General features: G+C 41.3%; 1 protein-coding gene across 6 annotated transcripts in view; it reads left to right on the top strand.

Annotated features, from left to right (window-relative positions):
• The window catches only part of DAB1 (DAB adaptor protein 1), a 176,269-nt gene that overhangs the window by 94,443 nt on the left and 62,352 nt on the right, over positions 1–19,474 (top strand). For all 6 annotated transcript variants that reach the window (XM_067301306.1, XM_067301309.1, XM_067301308.1 and 3 more), the window contains 2 exons: positions 13,853–13,992; positions 15,540–15,638. In XM_067301306.1, the coding sequence (XP_067157407.1) occupies positions 13,853–13,992; positions 15,540–15,638 (239 nt within the window). The remainder of the gene's footprint in view (positions 1–13,852; positions 13,993–15,539; positions 15,639–19,474) is intronic.

Genomic DNA, 19,474 nt, shown 5'->3' with positions numbered 1-19,474 from the left:
TAATGAACCAACCATAGGCGGTCTTGGTTGGCTAATGAGCTTTGCCATCTCCCCATTACTGCAGGAGGGTTCCTTGCAGCTTCCTCTTCCTGCCAGCAGTTATTCCTCATCTTCCTCCCTGGAAGTGCTTAGAACTTGATGAGTGTGCGTATATCTTCTCTTTCTCCTGGCAATCTCTTAATTTCTATGAAAAGGCATCTTGTGAGTTGAGCTGCAGAAGCCTGGTTTCTTGGGTCCTGAAGCTGATCTTCTCTGTGAATACTGGGGTCTTACTAGACAAGCTTTCCCTCGGCAAAGCCGTTAGTGAGGGTCTCCCTCCTCTGTTCAGCCACTTACTTTCACCTGACTGGGGAAGTGAAAAGTCTGTAATATGGATGAGACTTGACTGGAATTGGCCAAAAGGTTTAAGCATTAATGCAGGGAAGAAGGGACCCGAGAAGGGAGGGCAGGAGGCTTCCGCTGATTCCCATGTTCCTCCCGTGCACACAGGTAGCGTTATGTTTGTATAACCCTTGTTTCCGTGGGAAACCTGCCTAAAAATAATTGCAAAGAGGAAATAAAAACAATTCTACCAATACATAGTACACTGTAAGGGAGAGACATTATCCATCTCTCTGGATCGCCAGTGTGTTTGAAGCCGAGATAACCCGGTTGTTAGCAACTGTAATTTAGGTGTAATTTTTGTTACATAAATATGGCTTATTTGAAGTATGTTGAATTAGGAAACTCATGAATAAATATTTTGACATAATCAGAATTATATGGCTAGAAATTGACCTACTTTGCATGACAGATGCTCGAGAATCCCCTAGCTAATAGCACACTAACCTGGCATAGCAATGCCCTGTCTTATAATGCACTAAGCTGCATACAGACATTAAATTATTAGACTGTTTGAGTTTTTTTCAGAGATTAGACAGGGTCAATTTTGTTTGTAAATGAGTAAGTTATAGGCAAGTTAGGGTGAAGGCATTGGGATACAAGCTGCCTATGTATATGGCTCCAGAGAGAAATCCAAAAGAGAAATTGTGCATCGTTCGATCAGCGTTTTCAGTGTGGTCTTGTGAAATGCTGTTATTGGCAGAAATAGCAAGAAAAGTTCAATGGTACCGGCTACCAAATAACTACAATATCACACCAAGTAGACTGGTCTTATACTCTTCAGAGGATAAGTAAAACTGCATGAGGAGTGGTAATGGTTTGAGAGTCAGTCTGGTAATGTTTTAATGCTATAAATAGATTCTGTTTTTTCCCCTGCGGCTGTTTATGCCTGTGTTGATTCCAGCAGATTGATTTTTATCTGCATGTCCTTAAAGTAATATGTCCAGGATTTTATGCAGGTGAGTCAATAGAGGTAAAGATATGTGACCTAAGAATAAGAGAGTCTTCTCCTCCTTTGGATTCCATATGGAATTTTTTGAAAATCATCTTCCTTTTATTATTTTAAGAAACCCAGGTGATTTACGTGAATATTGCACAGAGTATAATTTTCAGGCTTCATAAACTTTTGTCATTCAACTTCAGCACAAGAAATAGCAATGTTTTTATTTGTGACATATTGTCATTTTTGCTTTTTAATGGATGAAAAGTAACTTCATCTTGTCCTGATTTCAGTGAAGAAGAACCTTCTCTCTTTAATTCATGGAATGAAGAATGATGTATCCAACTTCATTAGCTCCTTTATTCACTTCCCAGTTGGTTTCTCTGTTTTTCAAAGAACTTTTGAGATGAAGTGAACTTTGTTCCCACTTTTTTTTCCCCCCGAACTCTTCAAAGGAAGCTGACTTTGTTTTCCTTTAATGAACTTTTATTATATAAAAGCTAGTAAAAATGCGTATACAGTCATGTTTGTGGTTTTGAACTCAAGCTGATGTCTTCTGTTTTCTAGCTGCTCCTAATCCTTTCTCTGAACTGCAGGAAAATGTGAGACATGATGCTGTGGGACGGCTGGTGGCTCCTCCTTCTTGCTAAGCTTTACTGGTAGGGTCATCTTCGAGGCAGTAAGGGTGATACTTTTAGATTATTCATGTTTGGAGGATACTGATTCGCGCTTGGACTGCTTGGGTTCTTTGGAAACTTCACCAAAGCACAAGAGATGGGAATGATTTTTGGGGGCTGGATTTGTTATAGTTACCCTTTTCAAAAGGTTTTCTCTCACTTGCAGGCAGTTTTGAAAGAAGTTTGTTAGCAGTTTGTTTTCTATACCTTCCTAGCATCCTTTAGTTGAATAAGCCTGAAGTACTGAACTGGTCTTCAGGTGGCTTTGCAAGTTTGTTAAAATGTATACCTATGTAAAAATTTTGATAGCACGTAGCAGTTGGCTTTGGTCTTTTGCCTTTTGCACTCACGTGCCAACAGACTCCAAAGGATTCAAATGTTATACGTTAGCTTGGCAGACGAGTTGGGTCCTTTGTGCCCTTATAACTAGACCTGTTTACCCAATACCTTGAAAAATTACTCAAACATTTCTCAGTGAAGTCATTTCCTTTCCTTCTGATCCCTCTACTTGAAGTAGACCTGTCTGGTGGTTTGTTTTTGTTGCATTTTATTATTTTTCTAACATCATTTTGTTCATCTTTTAATTTCCCGCGTAGCCCCCTGCAAACGCTTTGGCTGGTGGGTGCCCGAGTGATGTAGTTCCAAAAATAGAGTAGTTATTTTGGTTTGCTGATTCTCTGTGGCACGACACGTGTGTGAGATGCACAAACCCCAGTCTCGTACCTCTGGAATTCTTTATGGCACAGGGGTGTTTGGCTGCTTATTAACGTCTCGCCCAGGGGCGATTGCCAGCAGTAGTCTCTTCATTTTTGCCTCCTGCTGCTGCTTTGACAATAGGAACGGCAGCAGGAGGCAAAAATGAAAGGAACAGATTGAAAGAAGCACTTTGCCACTGCTGTAATTTTGAAATTGTCGGCTTTTTTTTTTTAGCCCAAAGTCACAGGAAAAAACCTGCTTTCCTCTTGGCCTCCCATTGTTTTTCCAACAGGGAGAAACATTCTCTGATGCTGGCAAGGCAGTGGGAGGCCAAAATGAAAATAATTTTCTTCCTGAAACATTGGGTTGCAAAACGTGAACAATTTCGACGGGGAAATAGCACTTTGGTTTTGTGTTGACTGCCATGTGGTGAATGCTGGTATTTCCGTTTGCCTTTGGAAAATAAATAGCAGCTGCTTTCCTTACTGAGTTAAAGTGATCGTAGGATAATTTCTACAGATCTCTTTACTTTGTGGTTTTAACATGTCATTTCCATTCTTCTCCTATTTCTGCGCGAGAATGGCTTTTGTAAGGTGGGCTCGTAATTCCCTTCCGCGTTCTACATTGACAAAGGTTCAAGGAGAAAAGTTGCAGCCGTGCCATGGCCCTGGCACCCGGCGGCATTTTCCTCCGGCTTGCTGCACCGTCCCTTTTGCTGTGTCTGTGCACAGCACTGGTGCCGCTGTTGACAAAAGAGGGAAAAGTATAAATCAACGAATGGCACTGTCCTCCCGTTGTAGCTGTTTGGGCTATTGCTCTTTTCTTTGGTGACTTTGGTGTATGTAATTAGTTATCTTGAACAGAAAGATTTTTTTCTCACGTTGAACGTGTGAGAAAGTTGTGAATGCCAATCAGAGCATAACCCTGTCTTAACTTGGTCTTGTTATGACCCGGGGGAATTAGCATTTCTCTTAAGGGAGCACAAGAATTTGGCATTTGTATGAAGTGAGCCCATTGTTCCCCCCGCCCTCCCTTTTTCTTTCTTTATATGTAAAATAATCTAAATTATTTGATAGACCCATCAATGGAATACATTTGAGTGCTTTCAAGTGTAAATTTTGAACTCTGACTTTGGGGTGCTGTGTGTAAGTGCATGTATGTCTGTGTCCTGGTTTAGTTTGATTAAAATAGTTTTCGAAAATTACATTCCTAAAGCAAGATATAGGTCAATAGATAAAAGCAGCTTGATTTTTTTGTAAGTTCTGAGCACCTTTAGTTCTCATAGGACTAAGCAGAGTCAGGGAAATTCAGCAACTCTGCAAATTTCCTTGCCTGTTCATGTACCAACATGCTCAGATGCCCGTCTTTAAATGATTGGGTTTTTTTCTGCCAGTTTTTCAGCAGTTTCAAGCTGGCTTTCAGTGCTACAGCAGAGCTGGGAAGGAAGGGCACTTCTAATTCACTTTCGTCTTCTCCAGCCGCTTCAGGTTTGGTTGGGAACTGATGCTCTCTCGGGTAATTTAGCAGCAACATTTGCCCTGCCTCTCCTTGCTGCTGTGCAAGACCTCTGCGTAGGGCTTCGGCAGTAGCTGATCTCTGGCTAGCGTTACGGGGCCCAAAGGCTTCTCCCCATCAGAGAAGCAACGGGGCTGCCCCTTGCGGGCCGCGCGGGCAGATTCGGGCAGCCGTAATGTGCCCCTCTGTTTCCAGCGTGTCAGGGCTTTTACCAGGCATCTTCCAAATTCTCTCTGTGCACACTTTAACACCAATTCAGGATTGCTGTAAAATCAATCGCAAAAATACAGAGCTGGGGCTAAAGTTTTCAATCACCTTTTATTAGTGATCTGGTCCCCAAAACACCTAATTTGATACTGACATCCACGCAAGCGGATAAGAAATGAACTGTCTGAGGGCTCTGTTTTCCCAAGTGGTGTATTTATGTGACATTTTGATGTCTGCTTGATTTATCCCAGCTTTGAAACACTCAGAAACAAAGTTTGCTGAACTGTCTTCTATCTTTTAAAGAGGAAAATCTACAGATTTGTGTCCTCTTCCTTCCCTTCTAGTTGTGCAGAAAACGTTATTTCTGCTCTTAATCTCTTAATCTTACAGCAGAAAATGGACCACCGAGTTTTCCCCATTTCACTGTCGGTAGGTCCCTAGGGCTTGCTGAACAAGGCTAGTGTCCCCAAATGAAGTCTCAGTGCGGTGCCTTGTTTCAGTTTAAATCCGTGTAGAATTGGGGATTTCAGCTTTTCCTGCTTGCTGTCTGTAAAAGGCGCCTTACAGAATGTCTCTCAAAGATTTATGAAGACTTGCATGGTACAGAGGCCGGAAGGAAGTTTAATTACATCCAGCTTCTGGTCATTTCTGTCTGAGGATGTGACCGTATACTGTCATCTCAAAGTCTATCTAAGAAAATAAAATTGATCTGTGAGCCTTCTGGCTAAAACTAAAGCATGTGCTTTGTCACCTGCCCAGGGAACGTGCGTGCTCAATCGCTGTCATCTCCGATGCACTTACCCTCGGCGCTCTATCACCGAGATTTGTCCAAGAGTTTAATCAAACATTGTTTCATGCTGGGGCCTTTTCTGTAAATAATTGACTTGTCCTCTTGTCATAGTCACACATACTTCTTTGCGCCATCAAGGAAAAAATTTAATCGGTTGCAAGTCCATGCAAGCATTTTGCTTTGGAGACAGTAAAACGCACATTTTATTTGTACTAGCACATGTAGGGTACAAAATGCGAAGATAAAAAGTTGGGGTACACAATTGCTATTACCTTGTGAATGACATCTCTGCTCATAACGTTCTGATGAAAGACAGTAAATAAGTATGGTAACAACTTATGTTTATAATGAATTTGGTTCTAAGGGTGGAGATGTCTAGGTATCTTTGAGTACAGTAATTCTCAGGCCAATAACTCCAGAAACCGTGAAATCTGTCAGTTGGAGGTTACAGTGAATAGCATTGATAAACAGTTGGGAAACACTGCTGAGATGATAGTCTGAATGATGATTGAGTTTTCCTGGGAAGCCTTACTTGTTTTTAAAATTGTAGGTAATGTTTTTACATTTAACCGTAATACAAGTTCACTGAGCCTCCAGAGTGGTTTCTGCTTCCCCTCTTTAAATGGTTTATCATTTTAAGTAAAAATACTTTTCTGTCTTTCCAGTCAAGACAACTGTTTTTATTTGTGTCAAAATTGGGCATTTTACTTTTTCTGAGGAAAAGCACCAACAGGAACTAAGTACCAGCAGAGTGTGAGGGTTTTCTTCTAGTTCCTCAAGTCGGGAGGCCTCACGTGTGCTTTCTCTTGACACCCTTGGGCAAGAGCAGCTCCTTAGAATATACTCTAATGCCTATGCTTGTACCTTGGAAATATCACTTCATTAATACAGTAGATCCCAGTAGGGTTTGCTTGTTGACTCTACAAAAAATTATTGTAGCTGGGTAAGCTAAAAGTACTGCTGTAGAGATACCGGAGACCTTTAGGAGTTTCCCAGCTGGGAGATGAAAGGAAAAATGTTTGCATCAGTCGCATTCAAGTTGCATTCATAGTATAACCAAGAGTTTTGTGTAAGACCTTATATAGAAAGAATGTGTTTATTTCCTTAAGAATTTCAACATGGTTTCTAAGGTTAGGGAACACCTCAACAGATTACATTTCACTACATCAGTACTTTTTTCAGTTGCTAGGAACCTGCCTTCATAGATAAAATAACGTGTGAAATTCAAAGTTCATCTTCGTTTAGACAATAGTCATTATTGTTGCTAGCAGATCTTGCTGTGAGTGTACTATGGTCACTTGAGGTGAATTATAGATCTTAAAGTTAAATCCTTAAATAACCTTCCCGGGGAGGGAGAAAAAAAACCCAACTAATCGCATGAGAAACTCATTTGAGAAATATTGTTAGAGGAGGGGAACTCTAGTGATAATGCTGAAAGTTAAACTGTGTGCACATATGTTGCAAGATGTTAAATGTTTTCTTTTCTAAAAACCTGTTATGTTAAGAAAGCAAAAAGATTTTATTTTTCTGTGTCAGGTTTCTAGATGCAGCACAGTGGGTTTTGGCAGTCCTGCTCCCAGAGACTTTAGTAGCAAACACACAATCTGGCAGCTCAGAGTTTTCTACCTTTAGCAGAAAAACTCACAAATTGATTAACAGATAGTAGGAGGATTTGGGCTCTTTGGTTTTAAAACACTGTGTAAACATGCTACGCTGAGGTTTTTAAACAATTGTGTTCGGCAGCAGTCTTGCTAGCGAGATCGATAACGCTGTATGGCGCATGGTGTTGAGCCCTGTCTCTCTGACGTGCCGTTCTGCAAAGCCAGTGAGAAAATGTGCCCTCGAGGGCAGGCTGCTGGGAGAGCAACCTGTTTGAGCTGTTGGTGAGTCCTTCATGGGCTGCTGCGTAGTTGCTGCTATACTGAAAGATGCGTATAATTATGCATGAATATTTTCTTTTAAACACCTGCTTATGAACTTTTTTCCTGGGGAAGTCTGTAGTTGGTTAAAATTACTGTGAATTTTCTTCAGTTAATTGTTACCAAATGAAGGTATGCATCATGTGTATATGCATACGTGCATTTCCACTTCGTATATTTTTGCACGTATGTGTGGAGCTAGAAGCATATATATGCACAGCTAGTGGGAAATACTTATTACTTAGCAATTAATTCACTAGTCTTCAGTGCGTGGTGTCTTAGAGGTCATTCTGCACTGCAATATTTTGTATTTTCCACTGTGTCGGTGCTATAAAAATGCTAATTGTCCCCATGAAGATGTAGCCTGTTTATAAGAGTGTATGTGATTGTTTTCCAGCCCTGTGAGATATAGGGAGGTTTTATTTCAGGTTTATAATTTGAATGTATGATGGATAAAACTTTGACAGTTTATTATTTAAAAAAAAATGAAAAAAGACAGGGGTAAGTCGTTCTTCAGAGAATTGATTGCCAGGAGCATGTTATTGACTTTGGTGATAATATCATTATATATTTTACAGTCATAAAATCAAGAAATTCAGATTATGCCCTGAGGGCTTCACACATTTAAATAAAGGATATAGCCGTTTCCAGGGCTATTGGTTTAGATTACTGGATGCTGTGAAGAATAAATTCTGTGAAGTACGCATAGTCTATTATAAGAGCATACAGCAAAAGCCACAGTGTGTTTATTGCTGTGATGATTTGGTTTATTTTCTTTTTCTATTTATAAAATATGCTCGCTTACAAATGCCCTGGGTGAATGAACAGTTTGCTCCAAATGTTAGCATGTTAATACAGTGTTAGCATGTTAATACTTGGTGCTCCGATAGACGAAGAGCTGAAATCAAGTGCAGTCCCTGACTTTCTGACCCAAGCGTGAAGATACGGTGTCCTGAAACACTTTGCAAAGTACACAATGTTTCGCAGTTAAACTTTGAGCTTCAGTTTGCAAAGTGAAGAATGTTGGGTGGAGTCAGATAGGTGAACACAGCTTCACCTTCAGTCCTACAGCTGTCCAGTTCTGGGCTCCCCAGTACGAGAGAGATGTGGAGCTACTGGAGCAAGTCCAGCGGAGGGCTACAAAGATGATGAGGGGACTGGAGCATCTCTCTTATGAGGAAAGGCTGAGAGAGCTGGGCCTGTTCAGCCTGGAGAAGAGAAGGCTGAGAGGAGATCTTATCAACGTGTACAAGTATCTGAAGGGAGGGTGTCGAGAGGATGGGGCCAGACTCTTTTCAGTGGTGCCCAGCGACAGGACGCGAGGCAACGGGCACAAACTGAAACACAGACGCTTCCATGTGAACATGAGGAAAAACTTCTTCACTGTGAGGGTGACAGAGCCCTGGAGCAGGTTGCCCCGAGAGGTGGTGGAGTCTCCTTCTCTGGAGATATTCAGAACCCGCCTGGACGCGATCCTGTGCAACGTGCTCTAGGTGACCCTGCTTGAACAGGGGGGTTGGACTAGATGGTCTCCAGAGGTCCCTTCCAACCTCAACCATTCTGCGATTCTGTGATACAGCGGTTGCTGCTTGGGCTGGGGGTCCCGGACGCACCAGCCTCCTGCTGCCAGGCAAAGCGCTTGGCACTCGGTTGTCCGCAATAGCTTATTTTCCATTTGGACTATATAACAGTTTATTGAGAACTTGCTACCCATCACATCTTGGAATTGAATGTGAGTACTTGGGAGTTTGGGTTTGGTTCTCTGATTTGCTTGAGAGAATCTAATTAAGGTAAATGGCCTTGCATAAAAAAGATTGAACATGTTAAAAATAAGCAGATCTTGTTTATTACTTCTACAGTAGTTGTACTGAGATAAATAAAATACCTTAAACCTGATCACAATGATAATCATCTCTCTACTTTAGATGCAAACTGAAGAACACAACGCATCGCATCGCACAGCTCTGGGGATTTATTGTTCTCTTACAAGGCTGTAGAAGTCCAAATGCAATGTTCTAATTCTGTAGCAAAGGTCATGTTTGCCCGCTTAAGCAGGAGCAGTGGCTCCATCTGGAACATGTATGGCTTAAAGATGAACAGTGACATATATAGAAATAGAAAAAATAATTACTCGTACGTTTACATTTTAAGGGCTTCTGAGGATTACAAATCTATATGCTGCAAACAAAACGTTTCCTCGTCTGTGTCAACAGTGACACCTTTTCTAATTAAAAATGATCACCTTTCCAAATTGAATTTGTGCAGCACTGTTAGTGTTCTTTTCTCTTTCATATTTTTTCTCAGCCTGGGGCATGAGAATCAGGTAAATCTCTTTTAACGTTGTTGGTAATCTGGTTTAATTTTGGATTTTCAAATGTTTGGGTTGAGTTACAAATGCTTCCGATATTTGTTTGCTTATGAACACTGGTTTATAAAGGTATTTTAGAGCAAACTGTTGGAAAATATCCATTGGTCGTTAAATTTATAAAAGTTTATTACAAGAATTTGAACCCTGGCAGATCCCTGCGTGCGCAGGGCACGCTGGAGGGCTGAGATACGTGTCAGCTGCCTGCCCTGCAGGGCTTTGGTATCTGCCTTGTCCTCTCCAGTCAAGAAATCCTGAAGTGGGATCTGAGCAGATACATGATGTGGAAAGAAAGAGTTGTCATGAAGCATGTGCTTCTAATTTTGCTGTAGATTGTGGTCTAGTAATGATTTAAGACCTCGAGCAAGCTTTGGTTTTTCCGTTAAATCTTCACGGCTGATTTGTAAAGGTGCCCTTTCCTGCCCTTGTGGTTATGTTTGTAGTTTGTGGAAGGCAAGCCAAGACTGAGAACTCCAAGGTGCAGCTTCTCATTATTCAGACAAAACTAAGCTCCAATGCTAGGAAGAGCACCGCGTCCCGGGCGGTCATCCTCTTCCTGCAAAGCCAGGGGTGGAGTACGTGCTACGAAGGACTGATGGAGAGCGGAGGAGCGCCATGAGAGCTCCCTCTGACAGCCACAGGATCTCCAGGGAAGACGAGATCGACTCTGTCACACTGAAAGAAAGAGGCAGCGCTTTCCTGCTCTGGCACATGCACAGCTCTCGGGTTTAGCGGCTTAGTGTTAGCCCTCACCCTTTTCTGGGGCTTAAAAAGACTTACAACCTTGTAATCCAGGCATCTTTTATTTATGCAGTTTCAAATACAGAAAGAACCTTGTTCAAGAACTGTCATTAAAAAAACATTTTTGTTTTAATGGTGGGATGTTTATGACAGTCTGGACTGTCTGTCTTATAAGTGTCCAGTGTGCGAATGAAGCATCACCCCCATCTAGATCTAACATGCTGTGAATGTGTCACACAGTAATTTTCCAAGCAGGTGGAAAGTTCCTCAGTGCAGGTTACAGCACCAGAATTTGGATACACGGTATAAACATAGATCAGGACATGAGAGCTGAGAAATGGAAGTGTTTCCAGTGGCTGATTTGTAATATAGGATTGTGCGCGTGCATTTAATATACTTTTTCATGGGACGTATGCTCTAAGGTTTTTACTGAGCAGTTTGTAGACTCTAGTTACCTGCAGTTTCCACTATGGTTTAAAATACCTACCTCATTTTCAGGTTGAGTTTTCCAAGTCATTTATCCCCAAAGTACTTTATCTCACTTAATCTGGTTCATAATTGACAAGGGACTGGTTGGTAAGCAAACGCGGTCATATTGTGTTTGAATGGGGTACTAATGTCAGAAATTTAGTTACATTTGGAAAAACAGATCGCAGGTTGGAATAAGTATAAATGTTCAGATAATGAATACAAGTTAGTTATCATCACTCAGACCCGGGAAGCACTCTTGAACACTTATGTGCTCAGAGTCACAGCAATATTACTATTAGCTAACAGCTGCTTTCTGCAATAATGAAGATGTGAGGTTGAAAATTGTTGGCAAGAAAGCTGTTTGAATTGGTTTTTATTTACTGCAAATCAACAGGACATCTTTGCAAGTATACAAGACATATGGAAAAGTCCACTGATGTAGTTGTACTTTGTTGTGTATCCAGATGTTCTCCCTCCTGTCCTGCTCCAGGGGCTTAAAGCGGAAAATGTTTTCTCATTGCTTTTAGCTGACAGTGCCAACATCTGCCTTGGCATTTCCCTGGGGAATGATACTAGCATTACTTAGAGTTTCTGACTTATCATCTGCGTGTGATTTGGGTTTTTTTCCTTTTTTTTGTTTTTGTTTTTAAATATCATGCAAGAGCATGAAGTTTCAACCCTCTGTCTAATTCCTATTGCGAGAGTGGAGGTGAGACCTAAGGGAGGGAGCGGGCTGGGTGGTGGGCTGCTGAGCTATCAGTGTCGCTTCGCTGCTGCTGGATTTTTAAGGCCTTAGAACTGGGACATTGCGAACATTGCTGTGAGCTGATATTTCCATTGAAAGAAATAGTATTTTTGTGCTCAAACACACTTGAAGACCTCAATAAGCTTGAAATAGCTCTATTTTTTTTATCATAAATTTAGTCCATCATTAGTTCACAGCATGGAGTGTGCTGTACTCTTAAGTGACGGAGAGCCAAGGGAATTACATTTGGAAGTGCTCTTTGTTGTTTGTATGTGTTGTCCAGTTTTTCCCATGAGGAAATAAAATATGAAATAAATATAAAAATATAAAGGAAAAATATAAATCCCATAGTTTTGAACTGAGATGATACATGGACTTGGCATGTGTGTTTGTGTAACAGCTAGCTAAGTTGACCCAAAGATTGACCCCGAAAAAGATCCTACTAATAGAAAATGCAAAGCAAAATAGATTTTCGCCTAAACTTTCTGTGCTTCTTATCCAAAACTAGCTGCACAGCAGCAGATTTTATTTATTTGTTGCTCCTGTCAAAGGTATTTTTCTGTGCTTAAATCTAACTTTTCAAGTGGGAATGAATTTTGGAGAAAATTTGGGCCAGAATTCTCAAATATAGGTGTTTTATACTAGATTCTTACCTGCAGTTCCTTTACAGCAGATTCTAGCTTTTTGTTCAGTTTTTACAGTTCCCGGTAGAATAGGGCAAAAGCTGTGACTGGGAACTCCTAGGTATTATCTCATAATACAGATTTTAGCAATGGAGGTGTGTGGCCAGGCACTTAGTCAAATGATACAGTTTCAGCTCGATCTGAGCAGCTGCTGCTTCCTTTTAAATGGCTAAAACTTGAGTCGTCATTTGAATTTTTCTATGTAAGCAGAGCTGTTGCATGGATATGTGCTTCCTGAGCCAGAGGTGGCATCTTTGTGCTTCGAGCCCCTTTCGGCTTTTGGTAAATCAAAGCCTCATTTTCAGAGTCCCCTTGGTCTGGGGAAAGCCCCAATTCAGATCTAGATCCAAATTGTATTATTCAGTTCTCTGACTACTTAGTGTTGTTCTTAGTTCTCTTTTTCTCCTCCTACAACATTCCAGCTTTTTTTTTTCATATTGCTTTTCCATCTGAATCCCAGCTCTCGGATCATGTGGTTTATGGCAGTGTCTTGCTTTCTGTGCATCGGATTTGGCTCCCGGGATCTTTGGGGAAGAAGTGGCATGTGTCCACTTGCTGCTACTTTCCTCATTTTCTCCTGTGAACAGAAATATACATTTTTATGCTAGTAGCTGTTTAGTGCGGAGCTGGCTTTACTTATTTTTTGTTATGCCGGGTTTTAGTTGGTGGACTCTGGGGCCCAGAGACTTCAAATTCTTTAGGATCTCCCCTTTTTGCTTGCTTGCTTGTGCTCTGGATGTTGTTCTTTGTTTGCTTATGTGTTTGCAAATATTTACGGTTCACTGCTATTTTTTGAGATCTTAGCAAGAAATTCCAAAGACAGCTGCAGAACACACCCTAAATCAATTTTAGAAAGACTGATTCCCTAACTAATGTATTTCTTTGAGCTGAGACACAGTATAAACTCTTCTGCAGATATGCAGGGAAAGAAAAACAATAGGTGATCGTGTCTCCGCAGGCTTTCTGGCAAAGCTGTCCCTCATGGACTGCTATAGCGTCATTGCCACTGCGTGGTTCAGTCTAGCCTGAGCTTTATAATTAATGAACATTGGCCCTATCAGTACTCTGCTATCTTACTCAATCATTGCTTTTTTATTAAGGAACATCTCGTGCCATTTATTAGCTTCTCAGGGTGAGCCTGTGAGAGTTGACATTGCTACTTACATTGTTTCTGTAGATGCCTGTAAACAGAAGGAATAGTACAAGGAGATGGTATGTATTGTGGTTTTTTTCAGAGCAGTAATATTCCATAGGCAAATAACATCATTTGCTTTTTCATTTTTCAAATGGTAATAGTGTAAATATTGCTGATGCAGTTAGATAAGTTGGTATGCAAGGAAATAGCATATTTTTATTAGAGTTTTGTATGCAAAAAGCAGAATACTCAAGTGCAGTGGGATTAAAATAACCCGTACAGATCAGAAGTTTTCAGATCCATGAGGTCTGATTCAGGCTTATCTCTTTTTTCTGTAAACCTAATTGCTGTGCAAATTTCATGCAGAAGATTTTGTATTGTAACAATTCCCCTGTGAATTCATGTGAGGAAATAAGGTCAAAAGGTTTTATTGAACTAGTAAATTTTGTCTAATTTTATTCAAATGCCTACAAGCTTAGGTGTTGAGCTAGGAGTTGGATCTAATTTGAAACTTAACTGTGAACACTTGCTCATTTATTTTCCTTTGCCTTCATGCAAATTGCACTATCTTCCTTCTGTCTTTGCAGGTCAGGATCGCAGTGAAGCCACTTTAATAAAGAGGTTTAAAGGTGACGGTGTCCGATACAAAGCCAAGCTGATTGGGATAGACGAGGTTTCTGCCGCACGAGGAGACAAGTTATGCCAGGATTCCATGATGAAGCTCAAGGTGCAGTGCAGCTTTTAATGGTTAATAGTATGGAGTCAAAGGGAGAGAATTTCAGCTTGAACTTTTACTCATTCTCCTTTCACGACACTGAGTCACACGCTGGTTAATTATGTATCGAAATTGGTCAATTTTACACAAACTCCTGGCTGGTGTTGCTTATCCCGGTTTAATTTTAATACATCATTTCAGAGCTTAGTAATTACTCATGATCACCACAACTGCAGTTTGCCCACGAATTACAAACAACACATCCACAAATTGAAAAATTTTATTATGCAAAAGGGGAGGTAAACTACTGTGAAGAAAAACAAGACATCAGAATATTTTATATGGCGGCGCTAATCAACTACAGCCTTGCCTTTAACTGTTACCTCCTGTCAGGACAGGAAAGAAGGAGCGAGCGGCGGTGTGGGATGTAGGTAGCCAGACGTAAGAGGGAACTGGTGTCCTGGCAGAGAGGGGAATTTCATGCATCTGTAATGGCAGGAGTGATGGGTTATGGGATGAGGAGTTAGGGCCGAGAGAACAGAGTGTGAGGATCTAAAAAAGGGACTTGGACTAGTTTGCAGACTTGGAGAGCAGACAGGCAGTCTGAAAGTACTAGGAGGAAGATGGACTTTCTGGAGCATGCTGGACACCTCTTTCTCTGGCTGAATCTTTCCTTACAACCCCCAAAGAGCAAAAGAGCCATCTAGGAAGCATCCTCTTTGTAGCCTTAGGAAACATGGAAGAGCTGGAGTGGTTGAGGAGGAAGGATAGGTTGTGTTTTTCTTGAGTGCTCTGTTGGCTATTAGCTTCACATCTGCATTTTAGGGCTGCCAGCTGGGTCTAGGGAAAAGACCCTCTGCAGTCTTTGTAACTGTTTTTTCCTTTCACTCCTCTCACCAGCATACCAGTAGTTTTCCCATTACTAATTTGGGGGGGTGGGAGGAAGAGAAATCAGTAAATAGTACCTTGTACGCTACCAAACAGAGAGGATTCCTGTCCTGAGGAGCTTTACTGGATAGGCAAAATACAAAAGGGCAGAAGAGAATAGGTGGTGATGGATGAAAAAGTAGCAAAGGGTGATACACATCTTTTGGTTCAACACTTCAAAAACAAAACAAAACAAAAAAAAAACTGGTAGATAATTTACAAATCAGTTATGACCATTTTATGACAGCCAAAAATTAATCTATTTTAAAAGGTACCCTCTTGATTTCTCCAATCTGCTGGATCAGCTGGAAAAAAAGTGTGTTAGGAGTGACCTTCAGCTTCCATGAAGACAAATTTCACAGAGGATTGGCTAGTTCAGAGATAGCACATTTGAAATGATTTCTGGATCGTATCAAGAAATGTGGTATCTTGAGAAAAAAAAAAAAAAAGTGTGTGTGGAGGGGAGAAAGACAGAAGAGGGGGCTTTTCTTGGAAATCCCTTAAGCTTTTGTGGAAAAGTGGTGAATCCTCCTCAAGGAAATCTTTGTGCTCTGCTGCTGTGGGCACCTATCAGTAAAAAAAAAAAAACCTAAGAGTAATGAAACCAGCTAAACGGTTCTTTGTTTCAATAGGGAATTGTTGCTGCGGCTCGTTCGAAAGGAGAGCATAAACAAAAAATCTTCCTAACTGTCTCCTTTGGAGGAATCAAAATCTTCGATGAGAAGACAGGGGTAAGTAAAATAATCATGTGATGGAACAAAATTGAATCTCTTCATGGATGTTCCTTTAAAAGCTTTTCCTAGCTGGGCAGTAATATCTCACTGGTGTAAGTGCACATAAAACATCTGACAAGCTTGATAAAGAGTTATCGTATATCAGAGCAAGCCATTAGGTGCCTGAGGTGTAAAGCGTAGCATGGGATGAGGTTTATTGTAGAGCCTTGTCCTGGATACCTCTGTAGAACAGTTTACTTGAGTACGCAAATGCTACTTATATGCTTAAGCACTCACAGCTTTGGAGTCCAGAGCTGAAACTGTGATAAAACTGATGTCATCACAGGCGGGGAAAGCAAATATTTGGCACTAAGAATTTAATACAGTTGAAAGAAATTTATTGTTTAGTTGCTTGTATTCGAAAATTATCTTGTTTCAGAAATATCTACGGTATCATGGAAGAAGAACTGCCAGTGCCCTTTCCCATTCTTATGCTGATTACCCAGAGAGTATTGTGTGTCCTCCTTACTGTTTAGTCCTATTTGATATTTTTTAATAATTATGATCCCCACTGAGAAGTGGAGATTCTCTCAGGGGAGGTAAAAAAAAAAAAAAAAAAAAAAAAAGAATTAGCCATGTTATATAAAATGAAAAGGCATATTGATTACCAGACCTGAAAAAAAAAAATCAGGCTTTGAATCCTCCTATAATCATGCAGTGATACCTTTGGTGTCAGTGTCTGGCTGGAGGAGCGTGGTGATGAGGAATGCCTCAGTATCTATAGGAAGTGGCAGGAAGGGATTTATTCTCCCTCTGCCAGATCACGAAATTGCTCCATGGAAATATCAACCCACTGGTGGCTGAAGACTTTAGCAATCGATGCTACAGACTGGTATCTGTGCGGGTATGGATTTTCTCATTCAGCCTGGGTCCAATTGCACCAGTCCCCTGGTTGCTGCTTAAGACTCCTCAGCAATGCAGGTCAAATGAGTTTTGAGAGTCTAATGACAAAGGGGTTAGAATTGGGATTAGATGCTAGGATTGTCTTGGATCAGATCCCCTGTGTCCTGGCAAACTAAGGGGAAGAAAAAAAGCAGGAGCTGTGGGCAAGCAGGAGAGTTGAGCATGTTTTTCCTGCTGAAGCCTGAGAGAAAGAAGAGGATGGGCACTGGAAGCTGGGCAACTCCCAGGAGCTGCACGTGCTTAGCTGGGATTGCCCTGAAGATGTCCCGGGGGATCCTAAGAATTTCTGTCATGTCCATAATTCCAGATCAACACAGTCATGGTCACCTTAATGTACTATACTCCTATTTACTGCAATGCCTGTAAGAGAACAGTCTTTTGTCAGGTACACAGTAACTGTAAAAAACAGCGCTTTCATATCCTCCGTGGCAGAAAAAGTTTATGTTGTATGGAACAGGAGATAAAAGATATCTAGAAGTCTGAGGTTGCTGTTTGGGTTTGCCAAGCAGCAACTTGCCTAGCAGCATCTGGTAGAGGAAATTGCAGGAGACTTCCATATCTTATGCAGTTTTTGCCATAGCATTATTATGTGTGATATTTTTAAACTGCTCTAAAAGAAACGTAAGCAAAACATTATACTACCTAGATACAAAGACACAACACACAAACTGCTTTAATTCTAATTAAGAAGATATTTTACAGCAGTTTGAGCTCTGCCTTGAATTTTAAAAGGCTCTTGATTTAATCTTTTGAAAGATGGACTATTTAACATGATGCCAGAAATAAAACCCTACTGATGATAGATGAAATTATCTTTGCCAGTTAATTTATACTATTAGAAAATCAATGTCATTGAGCTCACTGATGCATAATACAAGTAGTTAGTAATGAAAAGCTTGTTTGGAAAGTGTTGTGTACAGCATGTGTAAAGTATTCATACAAAAGCACTCTTTAAAAGAACATTGTTGAGGTTGCATCCTGCGCTCAAAAGATTGGAAGTGCCAGATAAGGTTTGCCTGTGCAATCTTGATTGAGTCCTCTAGTACACAGATATTACGATAATATTTAATTACATGATGATATGTTTTTTGCCAGAGAATACCAGCTTCATTCGGTGCACCGCACAGAGTATTCACTTCATGAACAATCTATTAATATTTTGTTTTCTTCAGTATGCAGCCTAATGCATTACCCTGCAGTATACGAATCACACTGAGACAACAGAATTGGCAATTTCCTCTTGGGCTTGTCTTTAGAAAATAGAAATGGAGAAAGAGAGAGGGAGAGAGACTTGTCTGTGGCACTTGTCTCTGAATGTTTCGCGGACATTAATGGGTTTATTTTCATGACACCTCACGGAGGAAAGGGGCTGCATTTAGAAACAAAGGTGTAGTTTTACCAAGTTGTTTCCCACAGTATCCTGCCCGCTCCCATATCTGCAGCTAGTGAGGTGGGGTCATAGGAACAGGCCACCTTTGTTTTATCACTCTGACACCCTGTACTCTAATTCTGCCATATCTATGTCACCCTTACCGTAACCCTGTCGCTCACTCACTGAGGCCTGGATTGGAAACTTTAAGTTTGCTTTCCAGACATCTGCCACTTGAGCTACTGGAGTGACGGACAGGGGTATTGGGTGGTTGTTCCCAAAATGCGGACAAAAGGGATATGGGGCACTTTCACCATCAAGTGTCTCAGGGACTTCTGAGACAAGAGAACCGTTCTTTCCATTTCTAGCTTTTGAGGTTGCCGTGCGTTGCTTCATCAGCCTGTTCCTCACGGTCATGATCCCTTCTGCTTTATCTCCAACCTAGGTCTCTCGTGTCCCAAACCCAGTTTCGCATCTCTGACCAGTTCTCCTTGTAGTCGCTCCCAAATGCTACTCGTCCGGCTTCTCATCTGAACTCTGTGGCCAGCGAACCTTAGTTTCATTTCCCAGGATCCCGTATCCTAATCCCATTTACTTTATCTGTTTCTGTTCCCTGCTGTTTTCTCTCTCTCATCCAGTCTGTCCCTGCTTTGCCAGCCTGCAGTTGCCTGCTGTCTTTCCAGGTCCTGCTGGTAGCCGCACGCAGTCTCAACATCTGAAATGTGTCAGCAGCTTCAGCAATAGGCCATGTGTAGACATCAGCAGCGTCTTTGTGCTTTTTGAGCCTCTTTGTGTGTTAATGGTGCAAGGCACTTTCCACAGCACAAGAGATGGGTATTCAGGGGTGATGCTCTGTCTCATGTTCGTATGGTGTTGGCTCCTCATGGCGTAGTGCTAAGAGATATCGGCTGTTGGGGTAGTGAGCAAATACTGTCTGTGCAGTCAGCTGTCGAAGTGTGCGTGCTCAATTCGCCTCCCAAGCCAGCTGCATTACTACCGTAATGTAGCGCCTCCTGTAAGGCAAAATTTGCCAATGCAGGACACTTGCAAATCCGTTCTTGACTGAGAAACAAGTCTTTTTAAGGGGAAATCCCACATGCTGGCAAAACTGGAGATGTACAATTGCTCAACCTTACTTTTTTGATGTGAAGAAAGGGAAAGTGACTGCACAGAAGTTGCATTTTGCTCACACGGATGCTCTGCTATCCGTGTGACCCTTAGGAGTTTATAAAGTTCGGAGATGTTCAGATTTGTGCAACAGGAAGCAAAATGTGTCTTTAAGAGGACACATAGGAACAGCCTGGGTAATCTTGCATTTGCTTTCCCCCCGTCATCCCCGAAGGCTTTCTTCCTTAGCTGTGGTTCCACAGCTTTGGGATCCCCAAAGGGGTCTTTTGGGCTGCAGTGCTCATTTATTGTTTGTTTGGAAAGATTATTTACTTCTCTTGAATATCCTTTCTTGATTTTTATCATTAGCTATTGCTATCATGTGCCACAACAGCAGGTCTGAGATGTTGTGAAC

Source organism: Apteryx mantelli, chromosome 8 (assembly GCF_036417845.1).
Source record: "Apteryx mantelli isolate bAptMan1 chromosome 8, bAptMan1.hap1, whole genome shotgun sequence".
Lineage (NCBI taxonomy): Eukaryota > Metazoa > Chordata > Aves > Apterygiformes > Apterygidae > Apteryx > Apteryx mantelli.
This window is presented reverse-complemented; position numbering and strand designations above follow the sequence as displayed.